Raw genomic sequence first — 17,565 nt, 5'->3', positions numbered from 1 at the left:
CCCTGTCACTCTGTCACTTCCAACTCTTTATCATGGCGATGTCTTCGATTCCGAAGATTATGGAATGAGTGCATTGTTTCACCTGACTACGTAGACCCAGTTGCGACCTATATAGCAAAGAGCTAACCTTTGAATTATCTTTCTTTTTTGTCAATTAGTTTCTCGCCAAAGGAAGATAGGGTTAAAGTAACTAAAAGGTTCTTAACATGTCAGTGTAGATATCACAACGTTTATAGTGTACAGGCGCAATTTACAACAATACAAAAACCCATAAAGTTGAGGCTAACTAAAGCCTATCTATTATATAGAATTGACACCCTGATACAGAGGTACTGCTGCTCCCTGACGTTACACTACTTCCGCTATTCGATCCACTGGTGCCTGATCCACTAGTGCCTGATCCACTAGTGCCTGATCCACTCGTGCCTGATCCACTAGTCCCTGATCCACTGGTGCCTGATGTCCCACTGCCGGAACTTCCAGAGCCAGATGTTGAACTTGAGCTAGTGCTGGTGGTGGTGACGTATACAATGTCACACCTCTGGGTTTTCGCCCAGTAGTTAACGCCCGAGCAGTTGACGAAGCTCAAGCACTGGATGGCGCACGTGAACAGGTCAGGCCTCCACAGTACCACTGTTGCCAGGTTGCTGGTCTGACATGAGTTGACAATTTCAGTTAAAAGCGCCGATTTCATGCCTTGAATAAAATTGATATAATTAGATTTTAGTGATTTAACACTTCAAACAAAATTACTCTGAAAAAAAAAATTATCTAAGGAAAGCAACTCCACTTTTATAGCCATATATATTAATGCTGTAAAATGTAAAATTTATTTCCCTTTACCACCACAAAAAATATTAATTACGACTATTTAATTAAAAGTTCGGTTAGTTTTTTATTGTTATTTTTATTTTTGTCAGGAACAATGACAAATAGTGCAAAGCTTCAACTTGATCCAGAATGGGAAGTGGGAGACAAAACTTGTTTAAGATTTGTATCAGACAGACAGACAGACAGACTGACAGTGTAAATAGATATAAGCTTTGTAAAAATAAATTGGGTAAATATGCTTGAAGACATTTCTGCAGGGAACAGTACCAGGGGAAAGTAGAGAAGACAGTCAAAGAAAGCGATGCGTAGACATCATCAAGGAATAGACAGATTAGTCTCTCTGATGGAGACATTACTGGCCGAGACACAGAGAAATAGTCAGACTTGTCTCTGATGGAGACATTACTGGCCAAGACACAGAGAAATAGTCAGACTTGTCTCTGATGGAGACATTACTGGCCAAGACACAGAGGAATAGTCAGACTTGTCTCTGATGGAGACATTACTGGCCAAGACACAGAGGAATAGTCAGACTTGTCTCTGATGGAGACATTACTGGCCAAGACACAGAGAAATAGTCAGACTTGTCTCTGATGGAGACATTACTGGCCAAGACACAGAGAAATAGTCAGACTTGTCTCTGATGGAGACATTACTGGCCAAGACACAGAGAAATAGTCAGACTTGTCTCTGATGGAGACATTACTGGCCGAGACACAGAGAAATAGTCAGACTTGTCTCTGATGGAGACATTACTGGCCAAGACACAGAGAAATAGTCAGACTTGTCTCTGATGGAGACATTACTGGCCAAGACACAGAGAAATAGTCAGACTTGTCTCTGATGGAGACATTGCTGGCCGAGACACAGAGAAATAGTCAGACTTGTCTCTGATGGAGACATTACTGGCCAAGACACAGAGAAATAGTCAGACTTGTCTCTGATGGAGACATTACTGGCCGAGACACAGAGAAATAGTCAGACTTGTCTCTGATGGAGACATTACTGGCCGAGACACAGAGAAATAGTCAGACTTGTCTCTGATGGAGACATTACTGGCCGAGACACAGAGAAATAGTCAGACTTGTCTCTGATGGAGACATTACTGGCCAAGACACAGAGAAATAGTCAGACTTGTCTCTGATGGTGACATTACTGGCCAAGACACAGAGAAATAGTCAGACTTGTCTCTGATGGAGACATTACTGGCCAAGACACAGAGAAATAGTCAGACTTGTCTCTGATGGTGACATTACTGGCCAAGACACAGAGAAATAGTCAGACTTGTCTCTGATGGAGACATTACTGGCCAAGACACAGAGAAATAGTCAGACTTGTCTCTGATGGAGACATTACTGGCCAAGACACAGAGAAATAGTCAGACTTGTCTCTGATGGTGACATTACTGGCCAAGACACAGAGAAATAGTCAGACTTGTCTCTGATGGAGACATTACTGGCCAAGACACAGAGAAATAGTCAGACTTGTCTCTGATGGAGACATTACTGGCCAAGACACAGAGAAATAGTCAGACTTGTCTCTGATGGAGACATCACTGGCCAAGACACAGAGGAATTGAGGGACGGTTCTAGGCACTGCCCAAACAATTCAACAGGTGAAGATAAAAGTGAAATCTGTTGATTGTGGTGTCCCCTAAGAAGTGGTTGTTGAGCCTTAAAGGGCTTTTCCCACATAGAAGTTTTTTTCCGGAAGTTTCCCCGCAGTTACGAGTTGAATAGAGGTATTGTAAAAAAGGAAATATGTGCACAAGAAAGGTACATTTAAATATCGATACAAGAAATAAATAAATATTTCCTATTTTAATATTCGTGTGAATAGTTTGTTATCTAGACTTACTGGATGGTAATACGTTAGTAGAGGAGGATGCTGACAACGCTGATGTGGTGGTGGTGGTGGTTGTTGAGGTAGATGTTGAAGCTGTTGTTGAAGGTGTAGTTGAAGTGGAGGATGTAGTTGGCTGCGTGGTTGTAGTAGATGTCGTGGTTGGTTGTGTGGTTGAAGTAGATGTCGTGCTTGGTTGTGTGGAAGAAGTAGATGATGTGGTTGAAGTAGATGTGGTTGGTTGTGTGGTTGTAGTAGATGTCGTGGTTGGTTGTGTGGTAGAAGTTGATGATGTGGTTGTAGTGGATGTCGTGGTTGGTTGTGTGGTAGAAGTTGATGATGTGGTTGTAGTAGATGTCGTGGTTGGTTGTGTGGTAGAAGTTGATGATGTGGTTGTAGTAGATGTCGTGGTTGGTTGTGTGGTAGAAGTCGATGATGTGGTTGAAGTGGATGTTGTGGTTGGTTGTGTGGTTGTAGTAGATGTCGTGGTTGGTTGTGTGGTAGAAGTCGATGATGTGGTTGAAGTAGATGTGGTTGGTTGTGTGGTTGTAGTAGATGTCGTGGTTGGTTGTGTGGTTGTAGTAGAAGTCGTGGTTGGTTGTGTGGTAGAAGTCGATGATGTGGTTGAAGTAGATGTGGTTGGTTGTGTGGTTGTAGTAGATGTCGTGGTTGGTTGTGTGGTTGTAGTAGATGTCGTGGTTGGTTGTGTGGTTGAAGTAGAAAATGTCGTTGACTCTGTGGCTGAGGTGGAAGATGTTGGTTCTGTGGTCGAAGTAGTGGATGTCTCTAGGGTGGATGGTGTCTCAACCACCACGTCACTTCCACCTTGCGACCCAGCGTAGTCGTACGTCATGTCCGATACTGGCGCCTCCGCCAGACTTGTCTGATCTGATGATGCATAGCTGACTTCAGCAACAGCGCCTACGTTCTGAGCACCTGTAATGGTGTAGGTCGTTGATGGTGTTTCCGTTGATGTTGTAACTCCTCGCGCTATCGTCTAGTAAACAAAAGTAAAGAGCATTAACTCTTATGTGATATTTGTCCAGAGTTATCTTTGCATGTGATATAAATAGAAGTTCGGTCATACATGATGTTATTTTATTGAAGAACTAAGCTGTTTCCTGTGAACTGGAGGGGCTTGAACCCTTGGCAGGCTATAGTGTCGTAGCTGGGGGTGGAGGAAGAGGGGGGTTCAAATTTGAAAATCTTCCCGGGCCCCCACTTAAGTAGGTCCCCCAAATGAGTGTCCGAAATTTGTTTTTACATTAAGTACTACGCCATTACCTCATGCCATAATGTTGAATGTCAAACTGCAGGGGCCCCTTAAGTGGTCAGGCCCCCCAGGGCTCCAAATCCCTAGCTACTGCACCAGCTGGCTACTCAACTAGGAGTTGAGATCTGCTGCCTTAAAGCTTTACCCAAACATGGGCAAGGATCAATAAGGATCAATCCTCATTTTAAAAAATCAGGAGCCGTTGATTCTTAGAAAGCAGTCAACACTAAATGCCACCCTTAGCAATATTTTTCAAAGCTGTTTATGCCAAAACCTGTTTCCACTCCTTTGAAGATTTGCGTCGAAAACGCTACAACCATAGCTGTTGCCCATAGCTAATGCCCACAGCTAATGCCCATAGCTAATGCCCATAGCTCATGCCCATAGCTAATGCCCACAGCTAATGCTCATAGTTAATGCCCATAGCTAATGCCCTTTGCTAATGCAGTTTCCACCACTGCAGGAGACCCACTGGTATAGAGAAGTGCCTGTGAGTGTATGCTTATGAAGGATATAATAATAATAATCTTTGTTATCCATACGGAAATTTGTCTTACAGTGTGTGCATTACACCACACACAACATTATAACTACAGAAAACCAAACTATACATTCACACCAGACTCACTCATCATTTACATGCGAAAAATGTTATATCACTTGGTTGAATTGTATTTGATGATTTGATTTTAAGGGGAACAAAATAGTTCTTGTGTCTATTTGTCCTGCTATCGGTGTCTTGTGTCTCTTGTTGTGATGGTAAAATCACAAAAATCCTAACCCAAAGGGTGATTTTTTTTTTATTTCTAAAATCTTTTTTTTTTTGTTTTGAAGAGAAAATGATAAAGAGCAGGCAACAAACGAAGGTGAGACCAGACCGATGTCCAGGTCAATATTGAAAGTGGTTTTGTCCGGGTGCTAGATTACAGCGGAATCCTCAACGATTTTTCGTCGACGAAATCTAGTAAAGTTTCTTTCGTTAACGCGGTCGTTTAGTTTTTAATAAATTGTATTTGACTTTTAAAAAAGTTCTACATTTAAAAAAAAGGTTCTACATTTAAAAAAAGTTCTACTTAAAAAAAAAAAGTTCTATATTAAAAAAAAAAAAGTTCTACATTTTTAAAAAAGTTCTACATTTTAAAAAAAAGTTCTACATTAAAAAAAGTTCTATATTTAAAAAAATGTTCTACATTTTAAAAAATGTTCTATATTTTAAAAAAGTTCTATATTTAAAAAAAAAAGTTCTACATTTAAAAAAAAAGTTCTACATTTTAAAAAATGTTCTACATTTTAAAAAATGTTCTACATTTTTAAAAAGTTCTATATTTTAAAAAAAAGTTCTACATTTAAAAAAAAAAGTTCTACATTAAAAAAAAAAGTTCTACTTTTTAAAGAAAGTTCTACATTAAATAAAATGCTATATTTTTTTTTTAAAGTTCTACATTTTAAAAAAAAAATCTTTAAAAAACGTTGTTTATTCTGTATTGAAAAACTTTTTTTGTTGTTGTTGTCAAAAAATGTTTTAAAAGACTTGATGAAAAAGCCTTTTTTTTTTTCAAAAAATTAATAAGGCGCCTTATCTCCAACTGTGTAACGGGGCCTAGAGACTTCTAAATCCGGCTCTGTAGTACTACTGTACCTTCTTGTATAGAGAAAGTACAGAGAAACTGACCATGGGTAATAAGAGGACTGTGAGAACCTGGTCAACAGGATCTCGTGTAGAGCAGAGGGGACTTTAAGCTAGAGTTTCAAAAGAGAAAAAAGGAAAGAGAGACAGAAAGAGAGAGGAAGAGAATGTGTGAGAAAGAGAGAAAGAAAAAGAGAAAGAGAGAAGAAAAGAGAGATCAAGAGAAAATGAGAGATAAAAGAGAAAAGGAGATAGTTTGAAAGAGAAATAAAGATAGAAAGAGATAGAAAGACAGAAAGAGAAAAAAAAAGGAATGAAAAACGAGAGAGTGAGAAGTTGAGAGAATAAGTGAGAGAGAGAGAGAGAAAGACAGAGAAAGAAAGAGAGAGAGAGAGATGATTTAGTAGTTTTCGTTGTGGGACTATATTATGTTGATGGATTAATCTAATGATGTAGTTTGCCGGTGAACCAGTTTGCCCTTCATGTTAATGCGCATGTTATAGAGTTCAAATCTTATTGACAAGTAACAGTCACTCCTCTCTTTAACTCTTTCTCTCCTAACTGACGATACCAACGTCGATTCCAACAGAATGTGGTAAATAATTACGGAGAGAAAGAGTTAAGAGGGTAAGCGGGCATCTTATCATAGATGGGCCTCCCTGTTATCAAAGTCTGGACCATGGCTTGGAATAACCGGCCAGCGATCGAAACCTAGTCAACTTTCCTGTAGAAAATTTATACAGTGTTGTTTCAGGCGATTTATGACACAATATATATGTTACATAATTGTAATTCCTCACAATGAATAGATATTTAAACCGAGTATAATTCATTTTATACCTAGCTCAATTCGTGTAATTCTGTGTTTTTCTGTGTGTGTCTGCGTGTTTGTCTTTGCTTAAAGAATAAGGAATTGTCTTCCCTTCTGCATGAGTGTTTTGTGACCTTCACGGCATACAAGAATAAACGTTGTTATTTCCCCTTGTGGACTAATGTCCAATATCTTATTGTTGAAAAAATGATTTAAATGTTTCGGATGTTCCTTCAGAGTTGAAGAAAATCTACTTGCTAGTCGAAACCTCCCGAAAGACGACGAGCGGTGGCAGCGGGCAGGGTTTGAACCCGGGATCATCAATAAGTTTGAACGACAGTCCAAAGCACAAACCGCACGACCAGGCAGCCATCCAAGGGTTCACTAAAGGAAATACGTAGCTGATACAACGACTAAGAAACTAGTAGTGACCGACTAAACAAGATCGAGATTTGATTTTAGATTGACTTTCTTACCTGGCAAATAGAATTCGTTGTTTGGTTACACACGCAGTACCAGTTGACTGTTAGGCTTGGAATAATTGTTCTGAGAATATCAAAACCAAAACAAGCCAAAATAAGAACAAAATTCTTTAAAAAACAAAAACAATAACGTATATAATGGGAAGAACTCCACATTTACATCCATCTCTCTTAAACCTGTGGAAGTACATTAGTCAGTATAGAATAGGTGTCAGTTAGTGACAAGCATCCCCGTCGACAACAATTAAATAGAGACAGAAGGAAAAAAGTCCATAAGTAGAATTTTTTTTCTTTTCTACTTTGCTGTTGCTTCCCTTAGTAAAGGTTACAGTTCTTTGTTATGCCTGTTGGATGATAAACGAACCAAACCATTGCTAGTCAGAACCCCTAGTAATACGTCATCACGAGTCAGATATCTACCACCCAGACACAGCAATACATTTATGTAGTACTCTGATGCAGGGCCGGTCCTAACAATTGCGGGGCCCAATGCGGAACAGATTGCGCGGGGCCTAGTCTAGGTAGGGATAGGCATACTGTCAAAATTTAGATTTTGTTTTAGAAAATACATTTTGTCTTTGCAATAAATTAAAGCTCAAAATGCCGTTTTCATCTAGTGACATCCCAAAATGACAGTTTCATCAATTTTTCATTAGATTTTTATGAGTTTTCAGGAGATTTTAATAATTTTAATAAATCAATAGGCCGCGGAGCCCTAGTTATTATGTATAAAGTTATAGTGTTTTAATTTAATAATTTACACATAAAATTAGCGCGGGGCCTATGAAAGTGCGGGTCCCACTGCGACCGCATAGGTTGCAGTGACCTAAGACCGGCCCTGCTCTGATGTGTATAATGACTTACTTGAAATTGCCAATGACTTGAATATCTGGACAGTTTGGCCTCATGTTGGTCAGGTCAGCGTACTTGGACACAGCGTTCAAATGAAAGGTATAGCTGTCCACTTGAGTATACGTATAGAACTCAGCGCCACCCTGAATTTACAAACATTATTAAAAGAGAGATATTAAGTATGTTGGCCGTGTAGTCAAGCGCTTGGCTCCCGAACCAAAGAGTCTCGAGTTCCAACCCTGGTGAAAAATGGGATCGTTCATTTCGGGATCTTAAGGGCGCCTCTGAGTCCACTCACTGTAATGGGGCGTTAGTTGGGGAAATGTAAAGGCGGTTGGTCGTTGTGCTGGCTACAAGACACCCTCGTTAACCTTTGACCATAAAACATCTGCCATATAGATCGCAAGGTTTGTCTACCAAGGATATCAAAGCCCAGGTGTAGATCTAGAACTTAAATCCAGACTAAAACATTTACTATGACGTATCGCCAATAATGATAGAATTTTGTCACATATAGAATAAATCATTGATTAATAGAGCACATAAAACTGTATTCAATGACCTGAAAAACATCATAAAATAAATTCCATAAAAAGATAGATTAATTACATTGTTTTTATTTTTTCGTGGTATTTGAAATATTACTATGTGTTGGACAAGATCTACATAAAAGAGGCAAAGAAACATGTATTTGGAATGTCCATTATTCCTTCAAGTTAGAAGTACTGTAATGGACCTATTGGAAGCAAAACTGTGGCAATTATGTAAATGTTAACTTGTCTATCATTTTAAACAAGCTGCCAAAACTCAAAATAAAATGATACATAACTTTAACTTGATTATTGTTTCCGAATACAGGAATCTTGTTTGGGCTAGCTGGCTCAAAATAACCTCAAATGTCTACATAATAATAAGGTGTTTGATCCTAATCACTTGGAATTAACATTTAGAAAAATAATGGACTTTAGGGTGGAGAATTATCTAGTTTGATTTTCATATACCTGTATAATGCTCATGTAGTTTTTCAGAAATAGGGTGTTGGGGGTCAGGGATATCTGATATTGTGTTGATTGTTCTGGAGTAGAGGATACTTGTATCATTTTTCTGTCTTTAGGGGGTTCATTGGTTAGGTAGTATGTCTTTGATATTAAATAATATTTCTATTACTGTTATTATATTTTTAGGTTAATCACTTTTCAATTGTTTATGATTTAATACTTGTGAATTATGATAACTTACAAATAAAAACATATAAAAAAAAAATAAAAAAAAAGCCCACAAAAGAGGCAAGATGGTCCATAAAAGAGGCACATAAAGCCCAAAAAAGAGGCAAAGAAAAGAGGCCTAGGGCCCAAGGATTCCTATGATGATAAAGCTAAAACTGAATAGCGCAAATTCTGAGGTTTCCTTAAAAAAAAAAAAAAAGGACAAGAACTACAAATTAACATCTCAGTCAACGAAGGGAGATAAAAAATAATGGATGTGTAACCAAAAAAAGAAAATGTACAGACAGGCGAATGCGTCAAGGTCTAAGGTTGTATTAGTGTTGGCAAGTGATAATCAGTTGCCAATTGTTACACACACAGGATGGCTGCCTGGTCGTGCGGTTTGTGCGCTGGACTGTCGTTCGGATTTAGCGATGGTCGAGGGTTCAAATCCTGCCCGCTCCCATCCCCCGTCGTCCTGCGGGAGGTTTGGACTAGGAAGTAAACTATCTTCAACTCTGAAGGAACATCCGAAACATGTAAAACATTTTATAAACATTTTACAAACATTTTTTGTGATACTTTCACAAACAACTTACTGCCATGCCTGTGAGTGGGTGTGAAGAATAAAGGATCAGCTTCCATCCACAAGTTGGCACGTACTCAGTGTAGGTCAGACATGTCCAGCCGTAGATCGTGTCCGCATTGTTACTGCTGGAGTAGTTGAATAAGTTGGTCAGTCCGCTGCTGGTGTATGACGCTGTTTGAAGGCTGGATGCTGTTGTAGCTGTTGTTGAAGTCGTTATAGACGCTGTTGATGTTGTTGAGGCTTCTGGTACTGTCCCAACTACGGGCTAGGAAAGAGAGCATTATCTTCTTAGGTTCTAACATTAAATAATGTATCGTCTTATCTTATCTTATAAATTACAGACGTTACTTCAAAAAAACGAAGATGATTACGTCCTACGCGTGTCCCTAGGTTAATGCAGTCATACATCGTATTGAATGACTTAAATTCTGTCAAGTCATTGGTTTTCAAGGCTGACTCAGCTTATTTACCAAGTCCCACAGATACCAAGGGGCGGAGGGGTTCAATGAGCTCTTAACAAAGACCAATAACCCTCCCCCCCCCCCAGAAATCGTCCCATAGAAAGAAAAACAAAGATGTTTGAGATATCGTACATTGATTAGATATCTATTTTCATACTTGGCGGAAAAAACTATAAATAGCAATGTACACTTTGGTTTCTTATAGTTATAATGTTTTTTGTTTGGTGTAATGCACAAATTGTAAGACAAAATTCCTTACGGATAATACAGATTATTATTATTATTATTATTATTATTTTTGGTGAATTCGATGTACAGAAGAAAGGAAGTGTTGATAAGCTATGTTTTTTTTTCTCAAATGTTTTTATATAATTGTGTAAGTTTTTAGCAACAGAATGAAACATTTCTAAGCTTTTCCGTTTTCTAGAATTTATTTCGATCTAGTTGGCAATATTGAAGTTTAGCGTCCTTGACATAATTTAGTTTATCGAAAAAAATCTCGATTATGCATGAAATTCTTAACAAAATTTGTATGTTTACGATTGGTGAATGAGGTCCATTTATTAGGATTTGTCGCACTCAATCTATGAAAAAAAAGGGGTGAGGGGGTAATGATAATAAAGCTATATATATAAACACACATATAAATACACACATATACTACCACAAAACCGAGTTCGGTGGTGAGGTGTGGTTGCGGCCCTATGCTCCCCTGGGAGTGCACAGGATTAAGAAGAAAAATTGTACCAATGGGAGAACACTGATACACATAGAAACAGATATACACAGACGTGTGTGAATAAATACTAGCTTATAATTATTTGCATAATAAACAATCGCCGATAAATATTTTTGTTACAATATTAGTTTCAAAAAAGGGAATTCCCATAATCTTTATATGATTTATAAATTTCGACTGACAAACGCAGAATTAACGAAGACTTACTTGACATAGACCATTCGTTGTTTTGTCACAGACACAGAACCAATTGACAGTAAGACTCGGAATAATTGACCTGAGAATATATTGGACATTTTCTTACATTAAACACACATGTCCAAGCATAAGTAACAGCCCACAATTAAACATTTGACAGCAATTTAAAAAATATTCACAGACGATCACATTTTTAACAAGGAGAACATTAAAAATACAATACCTCCAAATAATTAACTTTTAATATAATAAAATAAGTTTTTTTAAAAATATTTGATTCGATTTCACTATAGAACCCGTGACACAGCCATCTGATTGAACTGTAAGATTTTTCTGATTAGGCCAGCGGGCAAGGCTTATATTTGCGAGTATCATTGGTACGTTCATTATATGGACATCTAAATCATTATATGGACATCTAAATCATTATATGGACATCTAAATCATTATATGGACATCTAAATCATTATATGGACATCTAAATCATTATATGGACATCTAAATCATTATATGGACATCTAAATCATTATATGGACATCTAAATCATTATATGGACATCTAAATCATTATATGGACATCTTAATCATTATATGGACATCTAAATCATTATATGGACATCTAAATCATATATCTAAATCATTATATGGACATCTAAATCATTATATGGACATCTAAATCATTATATGGACATCTAAATCATTATATGGACATCTAAATCATTATATGGACATCTAAATCATTATATGGACATCTAAATCATTATATGGACATCTAAATCATTATATGGACATCTAAATCATTATATGGACATCTAAATCATTATATGGACATCTAAATCATTATATGGACATCTTAATCATTATATGGACATCTAAATCATTATATGGACATCTAAATCATATATCTAAATCATTATATGGACATCTAAATCATTATATGGACATCTAAATCATTATATGGACATCTAAATCATTATATGGACATCTAAATCATTATATGGACATCTAAATCATTATATGGACATCTAAATCATTATATGGACATCTAAATCATTATATGGACATCTAAATCATTATATGGACATCTTAATCATTATATGGACATCTAAATCATATATCTAAATCATTATATGGACATCTAAATCATTATATGGACATCTAAATCATTATATGGACATCTAAATCATTATATGGACATCTAAATCATTATATGGACATCTAAATCATTATATGGACATCTAAATCATTATATGGACATCTAAATCATTATATGGACATCTAAATCATTATATGGACATCTAAATCATTATATGGACATCTAAATCATTATATGGACATCTAAATCATTATATGGACATCTTAATCATTATATGGACATCTAAATCATTATATGGACATCTAAATCATATATCTAAATCATTATATGGACATCTAAATCATTATATGGACATCTAAATCATTATATGGACATCTAAATCATTATATGGACATCTAAATCATTATATGGACATCTAAATCATTATATGGACATCTAAATCATTATATGGACATCTAAATGATTATATGGACATCTAAATCATTATATGGACATCTAAATCATTATATGGACATCTAAATCATTATATGGACATCTAAATCATTATATGGACATCTAAATCATTATATGGACATCTAAATCATTATATGGACATCTAAATCATTATATGGACATCTAAATCATTATATGGACATCTAAATCATTATATGGACATCTAAATCATTATATGGACATCTTAATCATTATATGGACATCTAAATCATTATATGGACATCTAAATCATATATCTAAATCATTATATGGACATCTAAATCATTATATGGACATCTAAATCATTATATGGACATCTAAATCATTATATGGACATCTAAATCATTATATGGACATCTAAATCATTATATGGACATCTAAATCATTATATGGACATCTAAATCATTATATGGACATCTAAATCATTATATGGACATCTAAATCATTATATGGACATCTAAATCATTATATGGACATCTAAATCATTATATGGACATCTAAATCAAAGGCTAGACCTGATCTTCTGATTTAAAACTCTTAAGATCTAGTCTAGACCAGGGGCGGACTGGCTATATGGGCATCTCGGCAAATGCACGGTGGGACGGTACCCTAATGGGCCGGTAGAGCAACCGAAATGGCCGCATCGATGCCACTATGGCACGTATGGAAATGTTAAAGGTTTTATAATATTCTCTTATAAAAAGGCCCCCTGAGCTCTGAGCGCCGTGTTTAAAAGCAAATCTTTCACAGACTCTACAGTGTAATACCATTTTAATTTAACACATTTTCCGAAATAATGTTATAGCCTTCATACGTACACAGTGCTACTAGTAGGCTTCATCCTATTAGGGCCTACATACTTAGCGATTAAAAAGTAGCATAAGGCCTATATTTCTAATAAAGACGTAGAGTTCACGGTATACATGCCTATTAATACATTATCAAACTTGACACAATGACTTTGAGGACAGGTAGACCTAGAAATGGATGCCCATCATATGATATAGAATTTGTGGGGCGGATTGCATAGAAATGCCCGGGCCGATTTTGACACTCAGTCCACCCCTGGTCTAGACCTACTTCTAGATCTATTAGGTAAGCATATTGAATAATTCCAATGAAAAGTCTATAAGTCTAGACTAACAAGTCGATGCACACATTTTCCTGAATATTAATTTATTATACTCTTGAATCAATAATCCCAAACTTCATAGTCCTTTCAAAACCCATGTTGGAACTAGACCTAGCATTAGTCTCTAGCCAAATTTACATTTATTTATTTGTTACTTTGAAAAATTATACCGTTTAAACTAGAGTTTTTCCCCATGTGGCCAACGAGCTATTTATTCTTTTCTCAGCGATATACATCAACTGTTAAATTTCAAGGAAAATCGTTAGAGCCATTTTTGAGATCAGCTGTCCAGGTTTCTGGATCCAGGCTCCACGAAGATCTGACTTGAATAAAGGTATTGTAAAAAGAAATTTGTAAGAGGCAAGACCTACACGTCGATCTCGCAACAACGCTTTAGTCCATGAGAGATAACCAAAATACTATTGGGAGCGTGATCTGACATAAGCTTTAGAAAATAATTACCTCCCTTTGTGTAACAACCCAATAAATTGATAACTTTCAAATGGGAAAAAAAAAACGTTATGTAAAAATAAGTTTAAATAATTTCCCACTTTATATTTAAATAATGCAATAAACTAAACACTTATCTATTAAAAAAGAGGTCCGTATATAGACCGAGCGAACGTTGTCATTACACGACGCTGTAACAGCTGAAATAACGGCCAGACATTGACATGTACATATACATTTATAAATAAAAAAAAACTAATTACACAGAAGGAGTGATGAACTAATTCTATTAAATTCACTAATTATTGAAATGATTTTCTGACATTTTAATTGAAATATTTTTTCAAGCAGTACGAGTTTATCTGCGAAATTTCAAATGTCAAATAATAATCGTAATAATAATAATAATAATAATAATAATAACATTCCTAGGAACATCCTCGTTGCCTGTCAGAGGGTGGTACTGCTGCAGACCTGCCACATCACCAGAAAATTCCTCAGTGGAAACTGTTAAAGGGACTACGATGAATTTTGTTTCTCTTTAGCGAAACTCGACCCTGGCAGCGCCACAGAATGGCTACTCGTTCATTTCTAACATAATAATAGTAAAATATTTAACAAATGTGTTTTTGATTGTTTTCACTATAAATTAAATGTATAATAATTGTAGGGATTTAAAAACAAAAGTTTAAAAATCAAAATTAACAGTAATTCTTTCGTTTCGATAAACTTTTAATTTTGTTTTTTAATTTTCATTGTACTACTCTGTAAACCCATGCTTGCCTCTGTCAGGAACTTGTAAATAGATCTTATCATTTTAACTTTGCCTGTGGTCCCGTCTGGGGCATAGGCCGACGACTAGCTTCCTCCAGGAGTCTCAGTTCTCCAGCTGTCCCCATGTCTTGCCCATGTGGTCTTCGGCCTGTCCTCTTCCACCGAAATGCGTCATAAACCTTCCAGCTGAGGGTCCATCCTCTCCCAGGTCAGGCTAGCGGATTTTCTACCGGGTAAGGTAGCAGGTTCGACGCCCAACCATCCCCCGTTCTCAGCCGGACTTTGGTAGAAAGAACTCACCGAAAGCTTCCAATGACTTGAATATCTGGACAGTTTGGCCTCATGTTGGTCAGGTCAGCGTACTTGGACACAGCGTTCAAATGAAAGGTATAGCTGTCTACTTGAGTATATGTATAGAACTCACTGCCACCCTGAAATATAAAATGATTAATAGATTCATAACAAGTGTAACAAACAAGTTTTCTTAAGCCTAGATACGTTTATATTCATCTTCACCTATTGGGGCACCACACAAGATCTGTCAAACATCTTTCTCCATTCCTCTCTGTCCATTACCTTGGACCGTTAGGGCACCACACAAGATCTGTCAAACATCTTTCTCCATTCCTCTCTGTCCTTTTCCTTGGACCGTTGGGGCACCACACAAGATCTGTCAAACATATTTCTCCATTCCTCTCTGTCCATTTACCTTGGACCGTTGGGGCACCACACAAGATCTGTCAAACATCTTTCTCCATTCGTCTCTGTCCTTTACCTTGGACCGTTGGGGCACCACACAAGATCTGTCAAACATCTTTCTCCATTCCTCTCTGTCCTTTTCCTTGGACCGTTGGGGCACCACACAAGATCTGTCAAACATCTTTCTCCATTCCTCTCTGTCCATTACCTTGGACCGTTGGGGCACAACACATGATCTGTCAAACATCTTTCTCCATTCCTCTCTGTCCTTTTCCTTGGACCGTTGGGGCACCACACAAGATCTGTCAAACATCTTTCTCCATTCCTCTCTGTCCTTTTCCTTGGACCGTTGGGGCACCACACAAGATCTGTCAAACATCTTTCTCCATTCCTCTCTGTCCTTTTCCTTGGACCGTTGGGGCACAACACATGATCTGTCAAACATCTTTCTCCATTCCTCTCTGTCCTTTTCCTTGGACCGTTGGGGCACCACACAAGATCTGTCAAACATCTTTCTCCATTCCTCTCTGTCCTTTTCCTTGGACCGTTGGGGCACCACACAAGATCTGTCAAACATCTTTCTCCATTCCTTTCTGTCCTTTTCCTTGGACCGTTGGGGCACCACACAAGATCTGTCAAACATCTTTCTCCATTCCTCTCTGTCCATTACCTTGGACCGTTGGGGCACCACACAAGATCTGTCAAACATCTTTCTCCATTCCTCTCTGTTCTTTTCCTTGGACCGTTGGGGCACCACACAAGATCTGTCAAACATCTTTCTCCATTCCTCTCTGTCCTTTTCCTTGGACCGTTGGGGCACCACACAAGATCTGTCAAACATCTTTCTCCATTCCTCTCTGTCCTTTTCCTTGGACCGTTGGGGCACCACACAAGATCTGTCAAACATCTTTCTCCATTCCTCTCTGTCCTTTTCCTTGTTGTAAACCTAGTTCCCCCTCATCTTTATTAAGCATTTTTTCCCACGTGCAAAGTAGCGTAGTTTTTATTTATGGTGGAGGACAGGGGCGGACTGGCTATACGGGCATTCGGGCAAATGCCCGGTGGGCCGGAACCCAATTGGGCCGTTAGGGGCAGTGAAAGGGAAGCACGAATGCCACCAAGACTCGTATTAAATTTGTAAAAAGATGATATAAAATTCTTTTATAAAAAAACAAACAAACAATCAGAGCGTCATGGTTGTCTAAGCGTATTAAAGTGTATTAGGGCTACTAATGTAATGCATTTTCCGAAATAATGTAATAGCCTACATCTGTATTCACAGTGGCGTAGCATCCATGGCGTGAAACGGTTCAATGAACCCGGGCCCACGACCGTTAGGGGCCCATAGCCGCAAAGTCATTGTGTCAATGACTAACAACCAGAGCCCACTTAAAGGGAAAAAAAAATAATTAAAAGATGATTTTTGAAAAAAACTATCCTTCAAATATCCTAAATTTTGTATGTATGCCTAAGGAGCTGCTTTCATCCCGCTTATCTAAATGGTGGCTAGCCCTAATCACAATGTGCGCTAACAACAACTTAACTCTTTCTCTCCGTAATTATTTGCCACATTCTGGTGGAAACAACGCTGGTATCGTCAGTTAGGAGAGAAAGAGTTAAGCCTGATCTTGAAGGATTCCGTCAGCTGTATTCAAGAAGTTGCTGCTGTCTATGGCTTGGTAAAAAATGCGTAGGTGTTTTATGCTCACAGCATAGCAAGATGGGGGCGTCTTAAATCTACTATGGAGAGCAAAGTCTCTAGTACACTTTGAAAAGTTTTGTCCTACAATGTGGTCCATCAAGAAAGAATGCTCTAACAAAAATAAGATTCAGTTAATTTGATGTGCTCAAGATGCTATACTCCCCAACAGGGCCGGTCTTAGGCCACTGCAACCCATGCGGCCGCAGTGGGCCCCGCACTTTCATAGGCCCCGTACGAATTTTAAGTGTAAATTATTAAAGTAAACCATTTCAACCAATTATTAAAGGGTTTATGGAATTCTAAAATATACGAAAAAGTCACGAAAATCTCCT

At 37.5% G+C, this 17,565-nt stretch overlaps 1 protein-coding gene across 1 annotated transcript; it reads right to left on the bottom strand.

Annotated features, from left to right (window-relative positions):
• On the bottom strand, positions 1-15,257 carry LOC106065490 (uncharacterized). The gene is made up of 7 exons (XM_056042964.1): positions 15,133-15,257; positions 10,920-10,989; positions 9,523-9,777; positions 7,731-7,861; positions 6,861-6,930; positions 2,689-3,670; positions 1-696 (listed from the first exon to the last, which is right to left on the bottom strand). The coding sequence occupies exons 1-7, from the start codon at positions 15,174-15,176 to the stop codon at positions 287-289; spliced, it is 1,962 nt and encodes a 653-aa protein (XP_055898939.1). The 5' UTR covers positions 15,177-15,257; the 3' UTR covers positions 1-286.
• Positions 15,258-17,565: the final 2,308 nt, after the last annotated feature.

The sequence above is a fragment of the Biomphalaria glabrata genome, chromosome 10 (assembly GCF_947242115.1).
Source record: "Biomphalaria glabrata chromosome 10, xgBioGlab47.1, whole genome shotgun sequence".
NCBI classification, from domain to species: Eukaryota; Metazoa; Mollusca; class Gastropoda; family Planorbidae; genus Biomphalaria; species Biomphalaria glabrata.
Note: the sequence above shows the minus strand (reverse complement) of the source record. Positions and strands in the feature narration are given on the sequence as shown.

Bases quoted from the DNA above. Each gene is read 5' to 3' on its own strand.
- LOC106065490 (XM_056042964.1), bottom strand. From the start codon at position 15,176: ATGAGGCCAAACTGTCCAGATATTCAAGTCATTGGAAGCTTTCG. The intron at 10,990-15,132 runs GTGAGTTCTTTC...ATATATTCTCAG, and splicing joins CAAGTCATTGGAAGCTTTCG to GTCAATTATTCCGAGTCTTA. The intron at 3,671-6,860 runs GTAAGAAAGTCA...TTTGTTTACTAG, and splicing joins CAACGAATTCTATTTGCCAG to ACGATAGCGCGAGGAGTTAC.